Consider the following 19,386-nt stretch of genomic DNA (forward strand, 5'->3'; position numbering starts at 1 on the left):
CAACAAATGGCTCTTCATCTTCGGACAGGCAGTCATTCCTGTTACTACTTTGTCACTCTACTCGTAAGTAGCTGTAGTAGTTTCTTGTCCGACATATGCATTCGTACATTCTATAAACACAACATATGGCAACCTTTTATCCAATGATGTTGGGCAAATCGTGTGTTTAATCAACTTTTCGAATAAGAAGCGATCACGGTTAAAATCAGTATTGTCAATTACGATTATCGTTCACGTTTACTCGGAGAATAGCGTTGCAATTGACAAGCACCGGTCGCGATTGCTTTTAGTGTTTTTGCGATTTATCATTTGAAATGCATTATACTGGTCTAAACGTTAAATATCGTTTCGAGTAGTTTTTGATCGACAAGTGTGTCGCAATCGTTCGAAACTTTACACAATTTAAAACTCGAGGGGAATCTTTGCTCTTATTCGAACATTTCTTTTGTATTCGTTAAAAAGGAAAAAATTAGTAGATCGTAATTCATTATTTATGGAAAGAGGCAAGACAATGCTATGATATAATTGAGCGAGCGAGGTCGAGTTGAATTGAATAAAAAGCGGGACGTGTTCGATTTCGTGATATTTTATTACAATAATTCCATATGAAGAGATGAAGATAAATATAGAAATGTTGAAGTAAAAATGGAAAGTTGTGTGACATTACATACTATTTTGTAATGTATGTTATAACAATATACAATAGGTAGGCTATACAGTAATATCACAATGCATGATTCACAACTTCGTAAAAGTCTAGAGAAGAGAATATAAATCTAAGTCAGAGGACACCGTTCATCGTTCGATTTCCTCGAAGACGAAGACAAGTGCTCATTGTATCGATTAGAAAACGCGATGAAAAAAAGTGTTTTCTTTCCTCCTTTTTACTCTACACACTTTCGAGAATCGGAAATATACATATATATACATACATACATACATATATATATATATATATATATATATATATATATATATATATATATATATATGTATATGTATATATATATATTCGAATAATGCCAATTCGTTAATCATTGTCGTTATTCGTTCAATAATATAGAATATCGACGATGCTAAAAGCTAATAGTGGTGTAGACAGTACTCACTTTATAGTAATAGTACTCTTCTTAATCGTAGTAGTAATAATAACAATATTAATGATTAATAATCATGACAACAGGCGCATACGCTTTTTTTCCTTTGTGTATGTTTGATTGCATGATTGATATGACGTTCCTAACTTTTCGGACGATCGCTATGTCTTGAATGACATTAAAAAACCGCATGAAAATAAATTACTATATGCTACCGTAGTCGAAAAAGTCTTATGAGCGACGGAATAAACTTAAAGGCTCGTATTCATAACACTGTATTATCACTAAACGATACGCCTTTGTTTCTCAAATATTTTCGCGATAGGAGAAATTAATCTCGGCCGTTCGATAACAGCGCAATTTCATTCGAAAGCGCATTGAATTCAACCGATGCGAACAATACATTCATTAACGTTTTATTTCTAATTTTTATTACGAATGTTCTTATTTGGCGATTGTTTGTACAATTGAACGAATCGTCTTAAAATCTTGGAATTTTTAACGAATTTCATAATCGTGCTAAACATCGATAATTGAATACTTGTGATCGATTCTGGGAAGAGAATGTTGAATCGATTAATGTATTATACACGTATCGTTAGGAAAAGTAAAGGAGTATAGTTCGTTCTACTAGAGCGTTCTGAATACAGGCCAGACAGTATAAAAAATTGAGTTTCGTGCCACTTCAAGAGCGCATTGCCACACGTACTGGTCGTTGTAGTAAACTTCTTCCCAACAAATATGGCCGACTGTGAGAAGCTGAGCGGAAAAATGAACGTTCTTCCCAAAAATTCTCCTTTACATGAATTAACATGTCGTAGGTACTCAATCGCCACGTTTATCGACCTAATGTCAGCGATTGTCAGCATACGAGACGCGCGAAAGAACCCTAACGGATTTCAAACTCAAGAGATCCTCGCGAAACGTGCTATATGCGCGAAAAAAGTATCTCCACGTTCCTGATTTTCGTTGATAACATTCGGTGTCGTCGAAACGAAAATTAAAAGGGTATTTCACGGACGAGAACGTGACAAATGTACGATGATTTGAAACTCGGAAGAAACGAATCTACGAGTCCGAAACAGGGACCGAAAAGATCTTTTCGCTAGTTTTGGAAGGGTCCGTATTCTCTCGCGTCTCGGGGAACACGCCGGAGCTAAAACAAAACTAACTCTCTCATCTTTCGTACGGGTCCGGTAAACGTTTTGTACTCAGCACACCCACAATAAATACATTATCCTCGCCGTTGTACCATCGTTATGAGTATATAATTCACGTGATTCGTTACAAGGTAAAAAGTTTCGAGTCGGGTACGATCTCAACGTAAGCGTAAAGACGACGCGCGTACCTCTGATTGCAACGTATATGTATGCTCGTGTACGTGTATACATAAATGTGTGTGTATACATATAGATATATGTATATAGAATATTCTGGAAGAACAGATTTGCGTATTGCAACAGCGCAAAGAGGACCGTGACGCCTTACCGAGGTAAACGATATCCTACGTCTCGGATATGTGACTTTCTGGATCGCCTGCTTTGGTCGAATAATCAATGGTTATCTAAGATTTTCAGGCTCTCGCGCTAATATTCCTATCACCGGTCGAGATTTCCAGGCGCGAGGCGCGCCCCGTTGAAAACCGATGGCCCGTCATCGAAGCTGCGATCGATGGTCGAAGAGCGACGATCCTGGAAGGAATACGGGCCCTATCGGTCGGAATTTCGACTACTTTCGCAACGTATGCGATCTCACGAGACGTATTCGAAGAGTCGTCCATCGATCCTCGTTGAATCGAGACCCCTTAACGCGTTCACTGTCCCGATGAGCAGAAATTGGGCGTCACTCACGCGTCCCGGGAAGCGATAAGGCTCTCGAGTAAAAACTGTCCCGATGTACGGACAGGTCGGGAGCTTCTGATTGAGAACTGTCAGTGAACGGGGACAGTGAACGTGTTAACGCGTCGTTCACTGGACTTGGCGCAAGAACACGCACACCAGGAGTCGGGAAGCATTCGTTGTTACCTTCAGGTGCTACTCTCCGTTCGAGATCCAAGAATACGCGCGAATCTGAAAATGTTTCGTTTTTTCTCAGACCCCTCGCAGCGCTACACTCCCGTGTATACTACACGGGATCGTTCTTTTCGACTATCGACTGCGAGTACGCTTACGATTACTCGAGGGCCCCAATGTCGGTTAACCGAAACGTTGGAATCGATGTTCGATTTTTCAACGGTCGCTGCTTCCACCTGGAAAATTCGACCTTTCGGACGAGGCAGGTCACCGGTGTACCCGGTGAACCGCGTTAACCTCGTCCTGTCTTTGCTAACTGCGTATCGTTCCGTCGATAAGGCGCTCGGACGCGTAAGTTTAACGAGTACCAACTGAGAGGGTACTCGAGTTAAAACGTAATTAACGGGGTTAAGTATAAGAAGAAAAACCGGGAGTCGACGTACGCAGGAAAACCCGGCCGATCGAGTCGCGAGGTCTCCCTCGTCCCGCTCTCGGATATTAAATATATCAAGTAAAAAGTGGCAATCTTCGATAACCTACTCCGCAAGTACTTTGTACATCGAGTGAAAGTCGAATCCCTTTTGTTCTCCGCGGTCTAAGGGTCTAAACGATTCGTCCCGCGAGGGACCTACTCCTCTACGCGAGAGTCTCCGCTTACGACTGTTGAACGACGGAAACCGTCGTCTCCGTGATGCCACCACCGTCGCGGCATATGCTCGAAGAGGTGGTCGTTTCTTCCGATGGCGCTGGTGCCACCGTCAGCTGCCTTTGCTCCATGTGATCGAGAGTCTTCTCGATTGCCCTCAATCTCTTCTCCAGGCTCGTGGTGCCTAGGATACCCACTTGCAGCTGAGGACCCAGAGGTAGAATGGCCAACAACCACCACGTCCATGACGGTCCGTCCGGGAGACGTGGCCAATCCTCCTCTGTATCTGGCATTCGACCGAATACTCGTTGTATTTCGGACTGCTGAGACGATGGCACAGTGTCCCACCATCTTCTCCCTTTCGCTCGTACCTGGAAAGACCATTCTTTTCATCATTTTCCATCGTTCGGTGTATTTATTAGGTCGTCGAAGGGAAAGAGTATTGCCAGGTGACACCGTGTACCGTGTATCAATTTGAACCTCGAAACTGGCTGAAAACGACACGTTACGTTTCTCGTACGTGTCGAGCTTTCTGAATTCGAAGACTCGAAATTGGAAACCGGCTGGGACACTCTTGCAAACGTGGTTAGGACGTAAACGAATAGTTTCGTGCGGCAATTTATTATCGATTACGGTATAATGCGCTTAAACGCAGGTTTCGTACCTTGTCGTGTAACTCTAGGAGGTTCAACAGTTGGTCTTCCTGTACCATAGCGTCCCTCAGGAATTCCACTTGAGCCGTGTCATAGCCATCCCTTTCTCCCCCAGAGAGGACCCTGAATCTTCTTCCACCGACGGTGCTGAGAATACTGCAACCGTCTTTCAATAGAACTCTGTCTCGAATCTCGAGCATGGTGCCGTATTCCGCGTATCTAAAAGGTTCGCAGATGTTATAATATTATAACGTTGGATTTAATTTCGAAACTACGTTTCATTAAAATCGAACGACGTTCTATCTGGTAAACAGGTTTTACAAGAGGTTTTCTTTAGGTTTACAAGAGAGCGTTAAACACCGATCGCTATGTTAGATCGAATAACGAATAAGATAAGAAGTAACACTTTTGTTAAATTCTATGGAATATCGTAGAAGATTTTATTTCTCGTTCAAAGTTAACGTTCAATCGAAGGAAACGCTCGTTCGTTCGATAAAAGCTTTGCCTCTGATAAATCGGATTCCCAGAACTTGACAACTGTACGAAATACGCGGTAGAAGAAATTGATGTTCGATATCACTTTCTAAAAATTCACCGAACGAACAAATTTACGGAAACAAATGTTGCGACAGAGAATGTTCTTTCAACTTTTTTCTAAAAGTGTTAATTGGAATGGATAATTTTGCATTCATAATTAGTTCCGATTGTTCTATCAACGAATGAAGAGAAGAAACGAGATTTCGATCATCGAGTTGTCATTGTCCCTTATAAGATCTCGGTTTAACAGACATCGATACGTAGTGCATAAATAGCGACAGTCTTATGTAGTTCAAGAGAATGTAATCTAATCCACAACTTTTTTTTTAGTTCAAAGTATGTTCTCCTATGTTACGTAGAGCTTAACAGTACCGATCCGAGTAGCACATGTTGCTAACGTGGTTTGTTAAAACAGATCAATTTTGTTTCGCAATTGAGAAAGATTTTCTATAGTTTAAACTACGAGTCGATATCTTAGCAAGACTCTAATTGTGCTCGATTAGTTTCTTTCGACACCTCTATTTTCGAAAATAAACTTTCGAAGAAAACACAAATTGCAGTTTATTTTAACAAGTGGAAATACTTTTCGTTTGGTTCTTCGCGATTCGTCGTTACGGAGATCTTCTTACAATTTTTAAGAATTCCGTAATACGTATCGATGCGCGAAATACTTTTACATCGACTCGGTTTATAATCAGAATTATTCAAACTCGAAAAGAGAAGTACGACTCGGACTCGGAATCAAATAGGATCGATGTTCACGTATATTTTTTTCTATCGTTCTCCAATGGTCCTTCGCGAGTACCCACGTTTTATGAAGCACCCTCTATAATCATGATATATTATTCGCTACGATCTAGAACTGAATGCTCGCTAATGAGAATGCTCCTCGATGGTCTGGAATCTATAAGGGTAATTCTAGAAACTGGGACGAACTATAGTTCTCTGCAAACAATAAGCGAATATAGAGAAATTGCGTTACAGAAAGATAATTCTGTTCGATTGTTTCCTCGAGAAATTTTCTCTAATTTTACTCGTTGTTAGAGTTCCAGTTTTCACAATTACCCAGTGGAACACTTAATAATACGCGAATGTTCCTCAAAGTAACTTTTCCAACGCGTTGTCCAATTAAGGGGTCTGTCCAGTTTGGTATAATGAAAACCAAATTTTTTTAAATATTTTCTTTAAGATTCGAATCTCGAAAGCAACATACCAAAACAAATACGATGGAATTTGAAAACTGAACAATGTCCTTAGACTGAATTCCAATTTCGTTCACTTCCAAGCTTTAAACTTGTTTTCTTTCAAGCCGATCGACGCGATATTTCGGAAATCGATGGACCGATTGACTTGAAACTTGACACAGATACAAAGCGAACGTTCCTCCATCGTTGAAAACAAAATCAACGCGTTATCTATAAAATTTGTCTCTCTATCGCTCGCGGGAGCTCCGAAATTTACCGAAAAACGCTAAATGTTTCTTTTAAGATGCTATCGTTCTTTCAACGTTCAAGTTTTTTTATTCATTTAAATTCGAACGACAGTCACGTGTGTGCGCAACGAGAAACTTTTTGATTCTTACAAAAATTCTTCACAAATCGTTTATTTGTGCCAAAAAACAAAAAGGTCTCGAACATCGTTCGATATTTGGGACTCCGAACTAGACATACCGATTAACACGTTACACGCCATAGTGCACGCCATGCAAGACACGAGCTCTAATACTAGTAAACTTTTAAACAGCATTACTCTGGTTAGTAATACCATGAAAGAACAGGTACATTGACAAATTATCGAATATTCCAACTTTTTACACCACGGTTCGAACAAGTATCGGGGACACCTATAAGAAACTGGCGTGGCGTTTAACGCGTTAATGATATTTCGAAGCAAGCAGATACCGATTAATTACCTCTTAGCGCCTGTCGCTTCTCTGTTAAGACACGCCGCGATGCCAAATTGACGAACACCGCTCTCGACGCATCTTCTGACCATCAGCCTGTATCTAGGTTCGTAGACGAATAGAGGACAGGCGACGCACGGAAACGCTGTGGTGCAAACGAACACTGCTATTTGTTCGCTGCCCAGAAGACCGAGTCCCTGGACAAGTTCTAATCGGTGGCTGGCCGCCCTCGAGGCGTATTCCGCTGGGGCTACGGTCTTCAGAGCCCTCTCCACAAAGTCCGTCACCGTCTTCTGGCTGCTGGCCAAGTACTGCGAGCAAAGAACACTTCGGTAAGTCGACCAGAAGCTTCGTCCTTTTCAAGCGAGGCCTTCAACGGGAAGATTTCGTGACTTTTTTATGAACCTCGATCCTCCGAGTTCCCCTTTGACAGGTGCTTTCGAGGCCGGGTACCCCGAAGACCGACATTAATCATGAATCGAACCTTTCAGCTGGAACGTTGTACGCAGTGCGCGGTAGACTTTGGATTAGCAATGTAGATTGCACGGGTGTTGATGTTGTTGCGTAGATACGTTTCGCGCTCGCTGTATCTACGAATTATGCGAAAATCGCCGATGGCGTTAACGTTCGTGTTGTCGTTACTGTTTACAGTGTTATCTAAGCGATAGGATCGATGCGCAGCGTATACGTGTAAGGTTAGTGCTTAATATTTTCAATCCAATTTACGTGGCGATAGCGGTCGTTTGTATTTCGAAGTGATATCGAAGGATAAATGGGAACGTTTAGGAAATTCTCGTCGCGCGTTCGCCGCGAATAGTGAATTCCATCTCGAACGAAGCAACGTATCTCTGAAGTGGAAAACAGAAAAGATTCCGATAAATTACTCGTACGGGTACCAGAGGGTATCTGCTTCGTAGAAGATCCAAGTAATTGAACTTTCGTTCGTAGATTGTCCGTTTTGTTGCTCCGTGTTTTCCGTAAATTCTACCCGTCAGCTATAGGCGGGAAAACGAAACCGAAGAGTACGTTTCGCGATACGTGAACTCAAAGAAATGGTATTTCACAAATGGCACGGCACGACTCGTTTCGAACTTACGTTTAGCTTCGAAATAGAATCAACAACATTTTACCATTATTCCAATTCCTTGTATCGATCGACTCCAAAATATAATAAATGTCTTCACGAACCAATCGAATGTATCGTCTCGCGTTTCAAATGCAATAATCGTTATCGAATTAAACGCAATTACGAAGATACGCGAGCGTAAAGAAGAGGACGTGAATAGGAACAAACTAAACGTAAATAATGGACACGATGCGTAATAACGCAACGTAGCTCAAAGGGAAGAGTATACGGAGAGACGTAAGATTGCGCGGCGCAAAATTTCTTTTACGTCGTTAACGATGATGCCTGCGGAGACAATTGGTAACGACGCCACGAACGCGGAAGCTGCTGTTCGACGGCCCTGGTCACCGCAAACAATCTGCAACATCGTTAACCGCTAGGAAGTATTATGTCTCATTTACGGACAGGTGTTGTTCGACGTTCCGTGGGGGTTATCGTGTTCCACGGAACGTCGTTCGGGATTAACGGATCGTGACTAACGAGTCGAGTTTACGGAACGGAGGAAATTGACGTGGAAAATCCGGAGAATCCGTCAACCGAGAAAACGATACAGCGAACGCGAACGTGCGAAAAACGACCACAGAGAGCCGAAACAAATGATACGAGGGAAGAGAAACGGTGAAATTGTGACGCGAAATCATTATTTCGTGCATCGCGGAACAATATTTTCCGTCCGTGAAATATTTTAGCGGGAAAACGGAAGAACTGCACGAAACTTGTAATCCGTACCTACTTGTCGGAACTCGTAAAAATATTCTCGTCGGTTGAATTGATCAAATTATACGTATTCTAAAAATTGGGTCTCTCGAAAACGAAGCCACGAAACAACTTTGTCCCAAATTTTCCATTTATTTTTACACAAATTATCGCCTCCTTCTCGGCCCGATGTTTCCTCTGCCGATATTTCGAACGTAAATTATGTTTCTCCGAAAGAATATTCGGTAACGTTTCGATTTGCGCTCCAGCTATCTCGCGATACTAATCGGTGCATCCTTGCCCCTTTAGATAACTTTCTCGCAAATTTCTCCAAAAGTACACGACTTACGATCCAGACATCTCAAACGAGCTTTGGCGAATCGTTTACGAAGAATCTTGGGCGATTCTTTCTACTTAAATTTAATATGCCGCGCGACTGTAACCTGTAGAAGGAAACGCTACTTACGTCGGCGAGAGACGTGACGCATAAAGGACAAGCCGAGGAGTAGTCCAGACAACGATCCAAACACATCCAGCAATACGTGTGCCCACACGGCGTCGTTACGGGTTTCCATAAGAGTCGACAACACAGGATGCAATCCAACTCGCCGGCCGTGCCACCGGAAAGGGGCGGTAAGAGAATCTCGGCTGGTCTCGCTTCGAGTCCTGGAAATATCACGATTTTTATCGGCTGTAGTGTGCACAGAGTCGATCGAGTTCGAGACGAAACGATAAATCGACGGATGAATTATCCTTTAAGTAGGTATGTGGAAACCTAATAGACCACCACTGGAATTTTACCCTAGCTACCGATACAGATTGGCTGTTTTTAAATCGAATTGAAGAAAAAATGAAACACCGTAATAATAAATATCGTCTCGTGTCTTTTCGTTTTGTTCCTGCGTTAAATAAATCTTTGCTTTCGAACGACGCGCGATCGACGACCTGTTTTTCAACGGCACCGATTCTGGTTATCAATACGAAATGTTAAATAAAACTCATTTTAAACTAATTCATTTCTCACGATAAAAGTAAATTTCATTAAACGGTCAACAATTCGGTCAATTCGAAGCCTACGAAGTACTTTCGATAAATCCTAGTATCTCGTTCGAATACGTATGTACGCTATCAGCGATCGAAGCGAGTTTTAGAGAATTCGTCGACTAATTAAACAATACGAATATTTGGGAAATTATTCATCGAGTGTAGTGTATTTAAGTCACGTCACGTTGAAGTTGCGTTAATGGCATTCGATTCTCCGATTCTTGGAATTTAGAGATTCCGTACTCTTCCGTATCGTGCAAATTAACTACGAAGATACAGTCGGTACAACTTACTTTTTAATTTCTCTATGTCTTGGTACACTCGATCCAGAGTAGCCTGGAGCTTGGTGTTGTTCTGTGGTGCTGCGTTTGACAGGAGTCTCCTGCTAACAGTCTGCAATGAATCAACAAGCATAATTGGATTAAGCGCGAACTTTAATCTCGAATTATTAGGATTGACACGATTACAGCTCCTTTTCTTTGAAATACAATTCATCTTTATTTGCAACCAGACGCCGCTCGATTGTGTAAGATTTAACGGACCGTTACGCAACACAGGAATCTGTTCGGAACCTAATTTCTCGACATTTTGCTTTTTATCGTAACTATCGATACCGTTTACGTCCGATCGGAAGACTCTCTGCTCTGTTTACAAATACTCGCTTCGAAAACTTTTGTACGAGAAATTTTACAAGCGACTTGTCTGCTTCCATACCGAGAACCGAGAACCGAGAACCGAGAACCGAGAACCGATATCGTGTTTACTCGATCTCTTCGTTCCACGTTCCTTGTTTACCTGTTCCGTCGAACACGAAACAGCTTCATTCGAGTGCGACACTGCCTTGTCGACAACAAAAACCAAGAGAATTTGAAACCTTATTAACGAGGGGATTTGTAATTAAACGTGGCGACCGATTACTGGTTACCGAACACCAGCGGCTTATCCCGGCAACGAGATCGATGGTGATTGAAACGTCGAGTTTATATAAGTTTCAGTTGCGCGAACGCTTATTACCACCACGATACCCATATTGCCCCGTCGGTCTACAATAATTGCAAATTGATTGTTAATTACGCGCATTCCGTGGCAAGAAGTCTCGCGTCGTAACAATGGAATCTCTAACGAACAGGTGCACTGATCTCTTCGTAGCAAACAAAACGATTAATCGAGATAAACAAGGTGTAATCGAGAACAAGATTAGAACGCTAATTACCGTCGTTGCGTTGGTTATAATTTAATGAGCCGCGGCCAACGTAATAACGAAAGCGCGCGCAATCGAGGGAAGAAAATTGTAGGTTAATTGTAGCTTTCACAGATAGAGTACCGGTCGATCGTTCCATTTTCTTTCTTCCATTATCTTCGGCGACTTGTTTTCGTTTACGTGTTTCGGTTACTCGTTTCCAATTAACTCTAGGCGATAATTATACGCAAACGTACCGGCGCTGCAGTTATATGCGACTAACGCGCGAATAATGCCAACCAGACGTTAAAGTCGCCTTTGAGAAAAAATAAAACCTGAAATTCTCGTTTTCCGACTAATTTATTTAAATGAGAACATGAATCTGTTTCACAGATATATATATATATATATATATATTTAATAAACAGTATTTGCAAATACTGTTACGTTTACTCAGAATTTAAGTAAAAAACTAGTTACGCAAGATTATTGTTCTCCAAATCAACATACTGCGACTCTGTTTCTTATGTTGGTAACGTAACGGATTTATTGTTCCTCTCTTTCAACGAGAGTTACTATTCTCTATACCGCAACGTTATTCGTTCCACCGTGAAACAAAAAACGGAACGATTCAATCGGATCGTTGACGTCAGCATGGAACTACACCTGAACGATGCTGGCAATTTGAAAACAATCGGTTATCGATTCTATTATCAAGAAGCGCGAACGCGAGTGCCCGATACTCGCGGCTAGACGAAAACTGACTTTGGTCGAATCAAGATCAATTGGCCGTTCAAGGTGACTGGGGATTTACCCCACCATTTTGTATACGGTAACACGTAACGGTAACAGTTGCGTTTAATATGATTCACTGTGGAAGAAACGACCTCGAGCCACCAATTGAATTTGTTACGACTTTAGCTCGTTAAGAACAAGTTGGATTTAAAGACGAGAGTATATTCATCGACAGAGGGCTCTAGTTTCATTGAACAGAATTTTTTTTGTACGGGATACAGCGACGTAAGTACACGTGGCAGAAATTTATACACAAGATGCGCCTTCTTAAGAATCGAATATCTGGTGTGTAAAGTTTCCGAAAAGTATCGTCTTCTTGATGACCAGCGTGCACGTTCAATTATCGCGATTTTATATTCAGCTACGTAGCTGCTAGATTATCGACGAGTGTAGCGTGTTTAGGAAGGAAATATTGATTACCAATGAAAAATGTTGCACAAACGTATTTCCGACTCGTATCGGTTACCGAGACACGAATCTTCGCGTATAAGACTTTTCTGATCGTCGTTTATTCCACTATACGAAACATAATATTTATTAAGAATCGTACGAGTTAACTCGACGATCGCTTCTTGTTTCTTTAAGCGTTACTATAAAAGATATCGTTTCATTGTTACAAAAGCACTAAACTCCCGGCACGCAAGATAAATTATCGCATCAGATCGGTGCACTACTTCAGTCGAATCGACTTCGTTTTCGAGACAGTCAAGGTTGAAAATTTACGTGTTATTCGCACTTATGACTACGATACGATTCATCCGCCGATGTATAGTGTCGGTTTGTAAACAATGTTTCACGACCGTTGGTATGCTTCTAGAATCATTGATACGTCGCAGATAATCAGTTTTCGATGGTTCATCGCAATGACTTGTACGAATCGAGAATACGTTGATACGATCCGAGCTTTGGGAGTCTGTAACGGAAATTGATCCCTACAGTTCGGTATTACAGAGAGCTATAATCCTAATCGGAGGGTTCCTGATCGAAGAACAATACAAAGAATAGAAAGAAGTTTCTTGGAAAATGGTTCCTTTCAGCCACAGCGACGAGATTGTGGTCCTGTGCGCCAACAAAGTTCCAACACGAAGTGAATCTTCCACTTGAATATCTCGATAACAAAATCGAAATGGAAAAAATGTTATTCTTTCTATTTTTCTTTTTTTTTCATAAAGAATCACCTTCAGCCGCTTTTACACGTTATTCGAGAAATAATACATCTATATCTAAAGGAAACGCATCTTTGCTCAACCGACACTTTTCCCCGTACATGTATCGACGAAAAGAGGCGTTTGTAGGTGATTTACCAAAGGAACACGAATTCCTATAGGATTTCGGAAAATGTAATCAATGGACCGAGTTTGTAGAAAACGGTACAAGGTAAAGTTTACGATGAAAATGATAAATTTTCGGGGGAGAGGTGTCGAATAAGATTCCTTTCGAACGGTTCGTTCGCTAGTTGATAATTGTGAAGATCGTTCGTACGAGGGTCTCCTACGCTTCGTAAGGTGAAATTCGTACCTGCGCGAACTCCTCCTCGCCGCCGCTGCTATTGTCTTCGTAGTCGGAACCGTTCAGGATCGCTCGACGATTCCTCTTGGGATTCATCAGCTGATGACGACTCCTCGTGCGGGACGCGCCCTCCGTCAAATTGTAAGGCGCGCGGGATGGCACGTTGTAACGACGATGACCGGCCGACAGCACTTTGTACAGCACCTGGAGACAATACGAAACGATACCTTTTGTAATTCTAATGCGACCACGCGGGTGAAAGCCGCTCCTTCGTTCGTCGCGTCGGCGAGGATTCGCGTGTACGTGTGGCCCGTACGCGCGCACCATAACGCTGTCGTCGTTTCTTTGTCAGTCGGTGATACTCGATGTAAATAAGGCCCGTAAACCCTCGTAAGTGTGATTTACGTTCGCTTTGTCGCGCGGTGAAAAAATTACGACTGCGCGCGGTGTAATTGCAACGTTGCGTACATTCGAAATGTAATTCGATTCTGCGCCGCGAATCACGTAGGCAAAGTGGACGTCGTTCCCAACCGTCCCCCGTTTCGTGCGTTCGGATCGCGAGATTGCGAATGTTTCTCGAGGGTGTTACATATGTAACGAGCACGAAAGAAACGGAGAATTTCGTACGAAACGACGCGAATTGTTTCCTTATGTCGACGCGAGAACTCCGCGATGCGAATTTATACGAATTACCGCTAAACGTACCGGTGCGCCACGGTATATTCGATTTTCGTATTCGCGGTAAGTGGTGTGGAGAATCGTTCGGTAACTTCGCGAAAGAACAATGGGAATTGTACGGTTAGGGACGGAACAACGAAAGGAAACAATGTTCGTTAACCTCTCGCGTTGGAAATTCATTGGTACAAGTCCGTGACTAACCGATCCAAAGCGAGCAAACAGCTTCTAACGATTTCTGTTCAAGTTTTGAGTAGACCGTGCGTAAAAAATACGTACAGTCGCACAATTTAGATAAATATAAACAAATCTTGGAAATCTCGCGTTTGTTAACGCAGAAGGTTGATAAACATTCTTCCTCGTCGGTGAATGAAATATAAGATATTCGTAAATTTCTCCCCCGCGACACGATGCGTTGTTCGCGAAATTCGAAAATCGAACGTTTCTTCTTTGCCGATAAATATTCCCCCCTCGATCGATCGAAGTTCCGAGGTCTTCGACGGAACGATCTCTCGAGATGCGATTAAATTTCTTTCGCTTCTTTAACGCGAGATAAAACCGTGTTTGGAGTCGCACAAGCCAGATGTTCGTTTATCGTACGGAATATCTTCCGAGTCGATCGAAAGCCTCGCGCTTTACGAAAATGTTCGACGATGTTTCGCAAGCGTGCAAAAACGTAATTTCGAAACGGGTGTAATCGTTGCTGGTAGCTTCTACCGTGCCGGGGAAAGAACCGAAGAAAAGAAACGTTTCTTTTTCTCCGTCAGATCGCGTGTTCGCGATCGTTGGAGTATTCCCCTTGCAGAGCTTTGCGTACGTTGCTCGAGAGTCGAGAACGTTGAAAATTCGTAAACCTTCGTGTCACCTTGTGCAACTTGCCGACTGTTCGCATCCGGAACATTTTCACCGAAAGAAAGTCCCTGGCCACGAGCTTCGCATTGTTTGCCCTACGGCACGAACGCTACGCGAAAAGAACGATGCCTCGATCTTACATAAGTACCGGTGCAGCTTGCGTCAATGATTCCAGCCGGCTCTCCGGTTACATAATGACCGTTTGGAATTCAATTTGTCTCCACGGTGTACCTCTGTGTTTGTTCGTTCGATCGTCGAATTCCGATCGAGCGATACGTAGGCCCGTTGAATCGAGAGCGCATCTTCGCGACAATATTCTCGCTCTCGTCGTCGTCGTCGTCGTCGTCGTTGTCGTTGCAGTTGTCGTCGTTCTCGAACGCGACTCGCTATCGAGAAACGACACGACGTAACTCAGAAACCGTAACGACTCGCTCGCGACGAATGGAAAAACGATACCCGCGATTTAAAGACTCGAACGTATCGAGTTGCGAGTAATTACCGCTGGCCTTGCCTCGAGTGTAGACTAGCCTTGGGTCACTCACCTGGAGTCTTATTGGAACGCACGATCGTCGCATCGATCGATACGCCGGCACAGAGGCCAGCAAGGAAATAAATTTCCTTTTTTTTTTCGCTCCATCGATATTCTGCGTTCGTTTTTTATTTCTTTTACTTCTTCTTCTTCTTCTTCTTCTTCTTCTTCTTCTTCTTCTACTCCGTGCGCGCGCGTAGGAGAGCTCGTAGGAATCGTCGCGGGTTTATTATATAATACGGTATTGAGTCGTCGACGCTGGTCGCTCTAACGCCCCGTGTTATTCATGAAAGTCAATTCGCGGAATATTTGTTCCCGACTTAACTCATTCATCTTCCGCCTACGTCGAGGAATACGAAACGCCTGACTATTTGCGCGCCGAGCGGGGCAAAAAGTGACTTCAATTGCGATTTACGAGACAGTCGCGGACTATCGGTTTCCGTGAAAAGTCGATCGACGAAAACAGTTACCGTGTCGCGCGTTTCGTGTTTCCTCGTGCCCTCGTAATTCGAGCCCGCGACGATCTCGTCGACCAGCTTTTTCGCCAAATCGAACCAACGTAAAACCCGTACGAACAACCACCGCACCAGCTCCGCGCAGCGTAGTTATTAGAATCGTCGCGAGTCTTTCTCGTAGAATCGGATTTAATCGAATCTAATTAACCCTTTGATTCCTACCGCAACTCGGTAGTTTCTTTTTTGGTTTTTTTTTTGTTTTTTTCTTTAATCAAACGCGACTCCGATGCAAGCGATGCATGCGCATACGCGCTGGACACTGCCGTAGATCGTTACATTGACGAGGCAACGTGAAATTTGTCATACTTGTACATGTACGCTCAACTTTGTACTTCGTACCAAGCTCGTGCTAACTTCGTGAGATTCGTTTACTCGATCACAACGGTGAAAACCGATCTACGATGCACGTATTTGCCAACTTCGAACGTTCGACCCCGAATTATGTACGTGTCCGTTACCTCTACGAGGGAAGGAAACAGACCGTGACCAAAGAAAAGAAATTCATTCGACGATCGAGCGCTTCATTCACTTCGATGAAACGAACCTTTTCAGTTTCATCGTTTCGAAACGGCTGGAATACCGAATTAACGCTTAGCAAGATCTTTATGCGTATCCACGCGTACTGCACCGAATGCATTTAACCGATTTCTTGTAAGAAAATTTCTTCTCGCGAGATATTTATGCGGTCTTTACGAAAATTTGCAGTTTTTTAACGAGAGATGTAAGATTACGCCAGGTTCCTTACGATCGACGATACCTTGCATCGCATTACGCAACGAGTACAAAATGTATTCCCCTCGTGTTTATCGTTCTCTCCGATGTCCGTGGTAATAATTGACGTTTACAGGTAGAAACGAATCGAGAATCAGAGGTTTCGTACGATCTAGAACTCGAATCGAAGAGAGAGGGCGGAAGAGAGAGAGAGAGAGAGAGAGAGAGAGAGAGAGAGAGAGAGAGAGAGAGAGAGAAGGTACGTCACGTAACGAATAATACGTTACACTCTCTTCAAATAGTATACCTACTTGCGAGCGGTTATCATTGCCCCGGCACGGGTCACTCACCTGACGACTATCATACCGAGTCATTAAGCTATACCACTAGCAGCCGTACCGGAAATGCCGTCGTGCACAGACGTCCACTTCTTTTGTGTACGTTCGTGACTCTGGTACAATATCTTGATCTCTCTCTCGCTCGTTCGCTTGTACCGTTCGTTTACGTGCTCTCTGTTCGTGGAACGCTCGCCACGATATCAAAATTAGAATGAACGTTAATGGTTCTCTCTCTGGCGATATACCGTATGTGTACGTATAACCGAAACGTTGAGATATCCTTACGAGTTGAATTATTCGAAAGATGGCTCAACGGGAGCTCGAACTTCAATTGTTATCAATTTTTTGTACTTCGGGCGAAACGAGTCGTTTATTTGTATTTATTGTATTCGTTGTATTTGGACACGTGTAAACACGAAGGTGTATATCGTTGAATGAAAATTGTCTCGTTTATCAGCGATCAAAATCAACGAATGATTCGCATTCAAACAATAACCGACGCGAAGTGATGCAACTACCGATATTCAGTCTTCACGATATTTCATTTCATTTTTATTCATCAAGATCGTGTAAACTCTTAAGAATACTTTCTACTTTCGTCGCTCTCAATCCGTTGACCGCGTCATTTTGGTACTGACCATTTGTGGAATTTTGTTATACTTGTACATTCGTGAATATGTTCGTATTTTGGATGCTCAATTTTGTTTCACCATTATCTTCGTGTAACTTTAAACACCAAATTATCTTCGTGCGACACGTTTCGCATTAAATTATAATTTCACGACAATGCCATTTATTGTTATCGCGATGATGATGATTATTTGTATTATTATTGTTATTGTTGTTATTGTTGTTGCTGCTGCTGCTGCTGTTGTTATTGTTGTTGTTACAATATAACGTAATTATTGCCCAAATTTCAAAAATGGCGTACGTGTCATAACAGGAAGCCGTTGCATAGTTACGTAAAGGCGAGTTACACTCAGAGACTGTTTTTAAACCTAACCTCAAAGTTATGCGAAAAACAAAACAGAACGAAGGTTTAAGTTCAAGTCCCGATAGATGAAAGATTCGGTGGCGCGTTTCGATGCAAAGTAGGTCGGAGAGACACGTACTTATTTCTGTACGAAGAGAATTTTCACAATGAAAGCATATATAGGAAAATGAAACCTGGATCTTAATTGCGATAAATATGACGTGCTTCGCAGTTAAGGGATTAAACGCGCACGAGTAAGAAAATTATCCGTAGTCCAGTCGGCCTGTCGCATAAATTCGGATTAACCTCCTCGAGCATACCAGCGCGTACGTGTAAGTTTAAATTTATAAGTTACTTCGAATACCGTAACACGAATGCGATCGTTGCGAATTCTAAATAAATATTCACAATGAAATTTCTCGATTGTGTAACGCGGCAACGCGATAATTGTTGTTTACCTCGTGCAAAATAATTCGTCCGTGAAGAGGTTAAAACCTATCTCGCTTGTAAATGTCCGGTTCTATTAGCCGTAGTTCTATATTCGTTTAAAAGCGAAGTTCCGCTCGTAGAATTCCCGTCGTTCCCGCCGTGAGATAAACCGCGAAAGGTGAACGTTATCTATGGGACAACGTAACATTTACGTCTACGTAAAAGTCAACATACCTTGATCAATTCGTGACGCACAGCTTGAGGATTCATGTCAATAGCCACGCTGATGCAAAGGGCAAAGAGTGCTTCTTCGTGTCTGCCCAGTGCTGACAAAGCCACCCCTCTTCTGTAATGACCCTGTCGATGAACACGCAATAATGAGAACACCGGATCGATTCCGACTACTAACGGTTATTAATCGGCACGGATCTTGCGATAACGTTACGCAACTTTATACAAGAAAACGTATCTCGTACATTTGAAATTTTAATTTCGCGATACAGTATTCAAGACAAAACAATTATCTCCGTTTTTCAATTTATACTCGTCGGTGTACGTGTAAACGCACAATCCGTGCAACCGTACCCTCCCATTTCGCATAGGCGTAGAAACGCGAGAAACTTACGATTGATCGATTATTAAATTTACGGTATCCGAGTTGAAATATTTCTTCCAATATTGAGATTTAACGCGTTCGATATCGGGCAAATCAGCCATGATTCATACGAGACTTTCTCTGCCTATACCGTTCAACATTATTAAGAATTATATTATCGCGCATCGATTCATAATATTGTCAATTTGTGTACCACGGCCACGAACGACTATCTTACAGTACATTTACGAGTCTCGTTTCACTTGTATTCCGAATAATCTTCCATACAATTTTTCTCGATCGTTTCTAGAAGACTTCCCGAAAGAAACTTAAATACTATATTGGACGCTTAAGTAGCGAGAAATGCGATAATGAGAGTTGCGATATTTTGAACAAATTGTAAACGCGCGACACGTTTCACTCCGTTAACGTTCGAGAACGATACAACTATGGGTGTACATTTGCAATAACTCGGTCGGGATTACCGAGATTTCGAAAAGTTTAACCAATTACCAAAGAACTGCGTACGAGTGATCAAGGGAGAAATATAACCTAGAAAATGGATCGAGGG

General features: G+C 42.4%; 1 protein-coding gene across 1 annotated transcript in view; it reads right to left on the minus strand.

The window, feature by feature from the left end:
- Positions 1-1,026: 1,026 nt before the first annotated feature.
- LOC143153934 (LON peptidase N-terminal domain and RING finger protein 3) overlaps positions 1,027-19,386 on the minus strand; it is an 80,978-nt gene continuing 62,618 nt past the window's right edge. Inside the window, exons 3-9 of the mRNA XM_076325592.1 lie at positions 18,455-18,577; positions 13,208-13,402; positions 10,008-10,107; positions 9,137-9,336; positions 6,858-7,159; positions 4,420-4,627; positions 1,027-4,126 (exon numbers count right to left, since the gene is read on the minus strand). Of these exons, the coding sequence (XP_076181707.1) occupies positions 3,764-4,126; positions 4,420-4,627; positions 6,858-7,159; positions 9,137-9,336; positions 10,008-10,107; positions 13,208-13,402; positions 18,455-18,577 (1,491 nt within the window). The 3' untranslated portion in view covers positions 1,027-3,763. The remainder of the gene's footprint in view (positions 4,127-4,419; positions 4,628-6,857; positions 7,160-9,136; positions 9,337-10,007; positions 10,108-13,207; positions 13,403-18,454; positions 18,578-19,386) is intronic.

The sequence above is a fragment of the Ptiloglossa arizonensis genome, chromosome 13 (genome assembly GCF_051014685.1).
Source record: "Ptiloglossa arizonensis isolate GNS036 chromosome 13, iyPtiAriz1_principal, whole genome shotgun sequence".
NCBI lineage: Eukaryota > Metazoa > Arthropoda > Insecta > Hymenoptera > Colletidae > Ptiloglossa > Ptiloglossa arizonensis.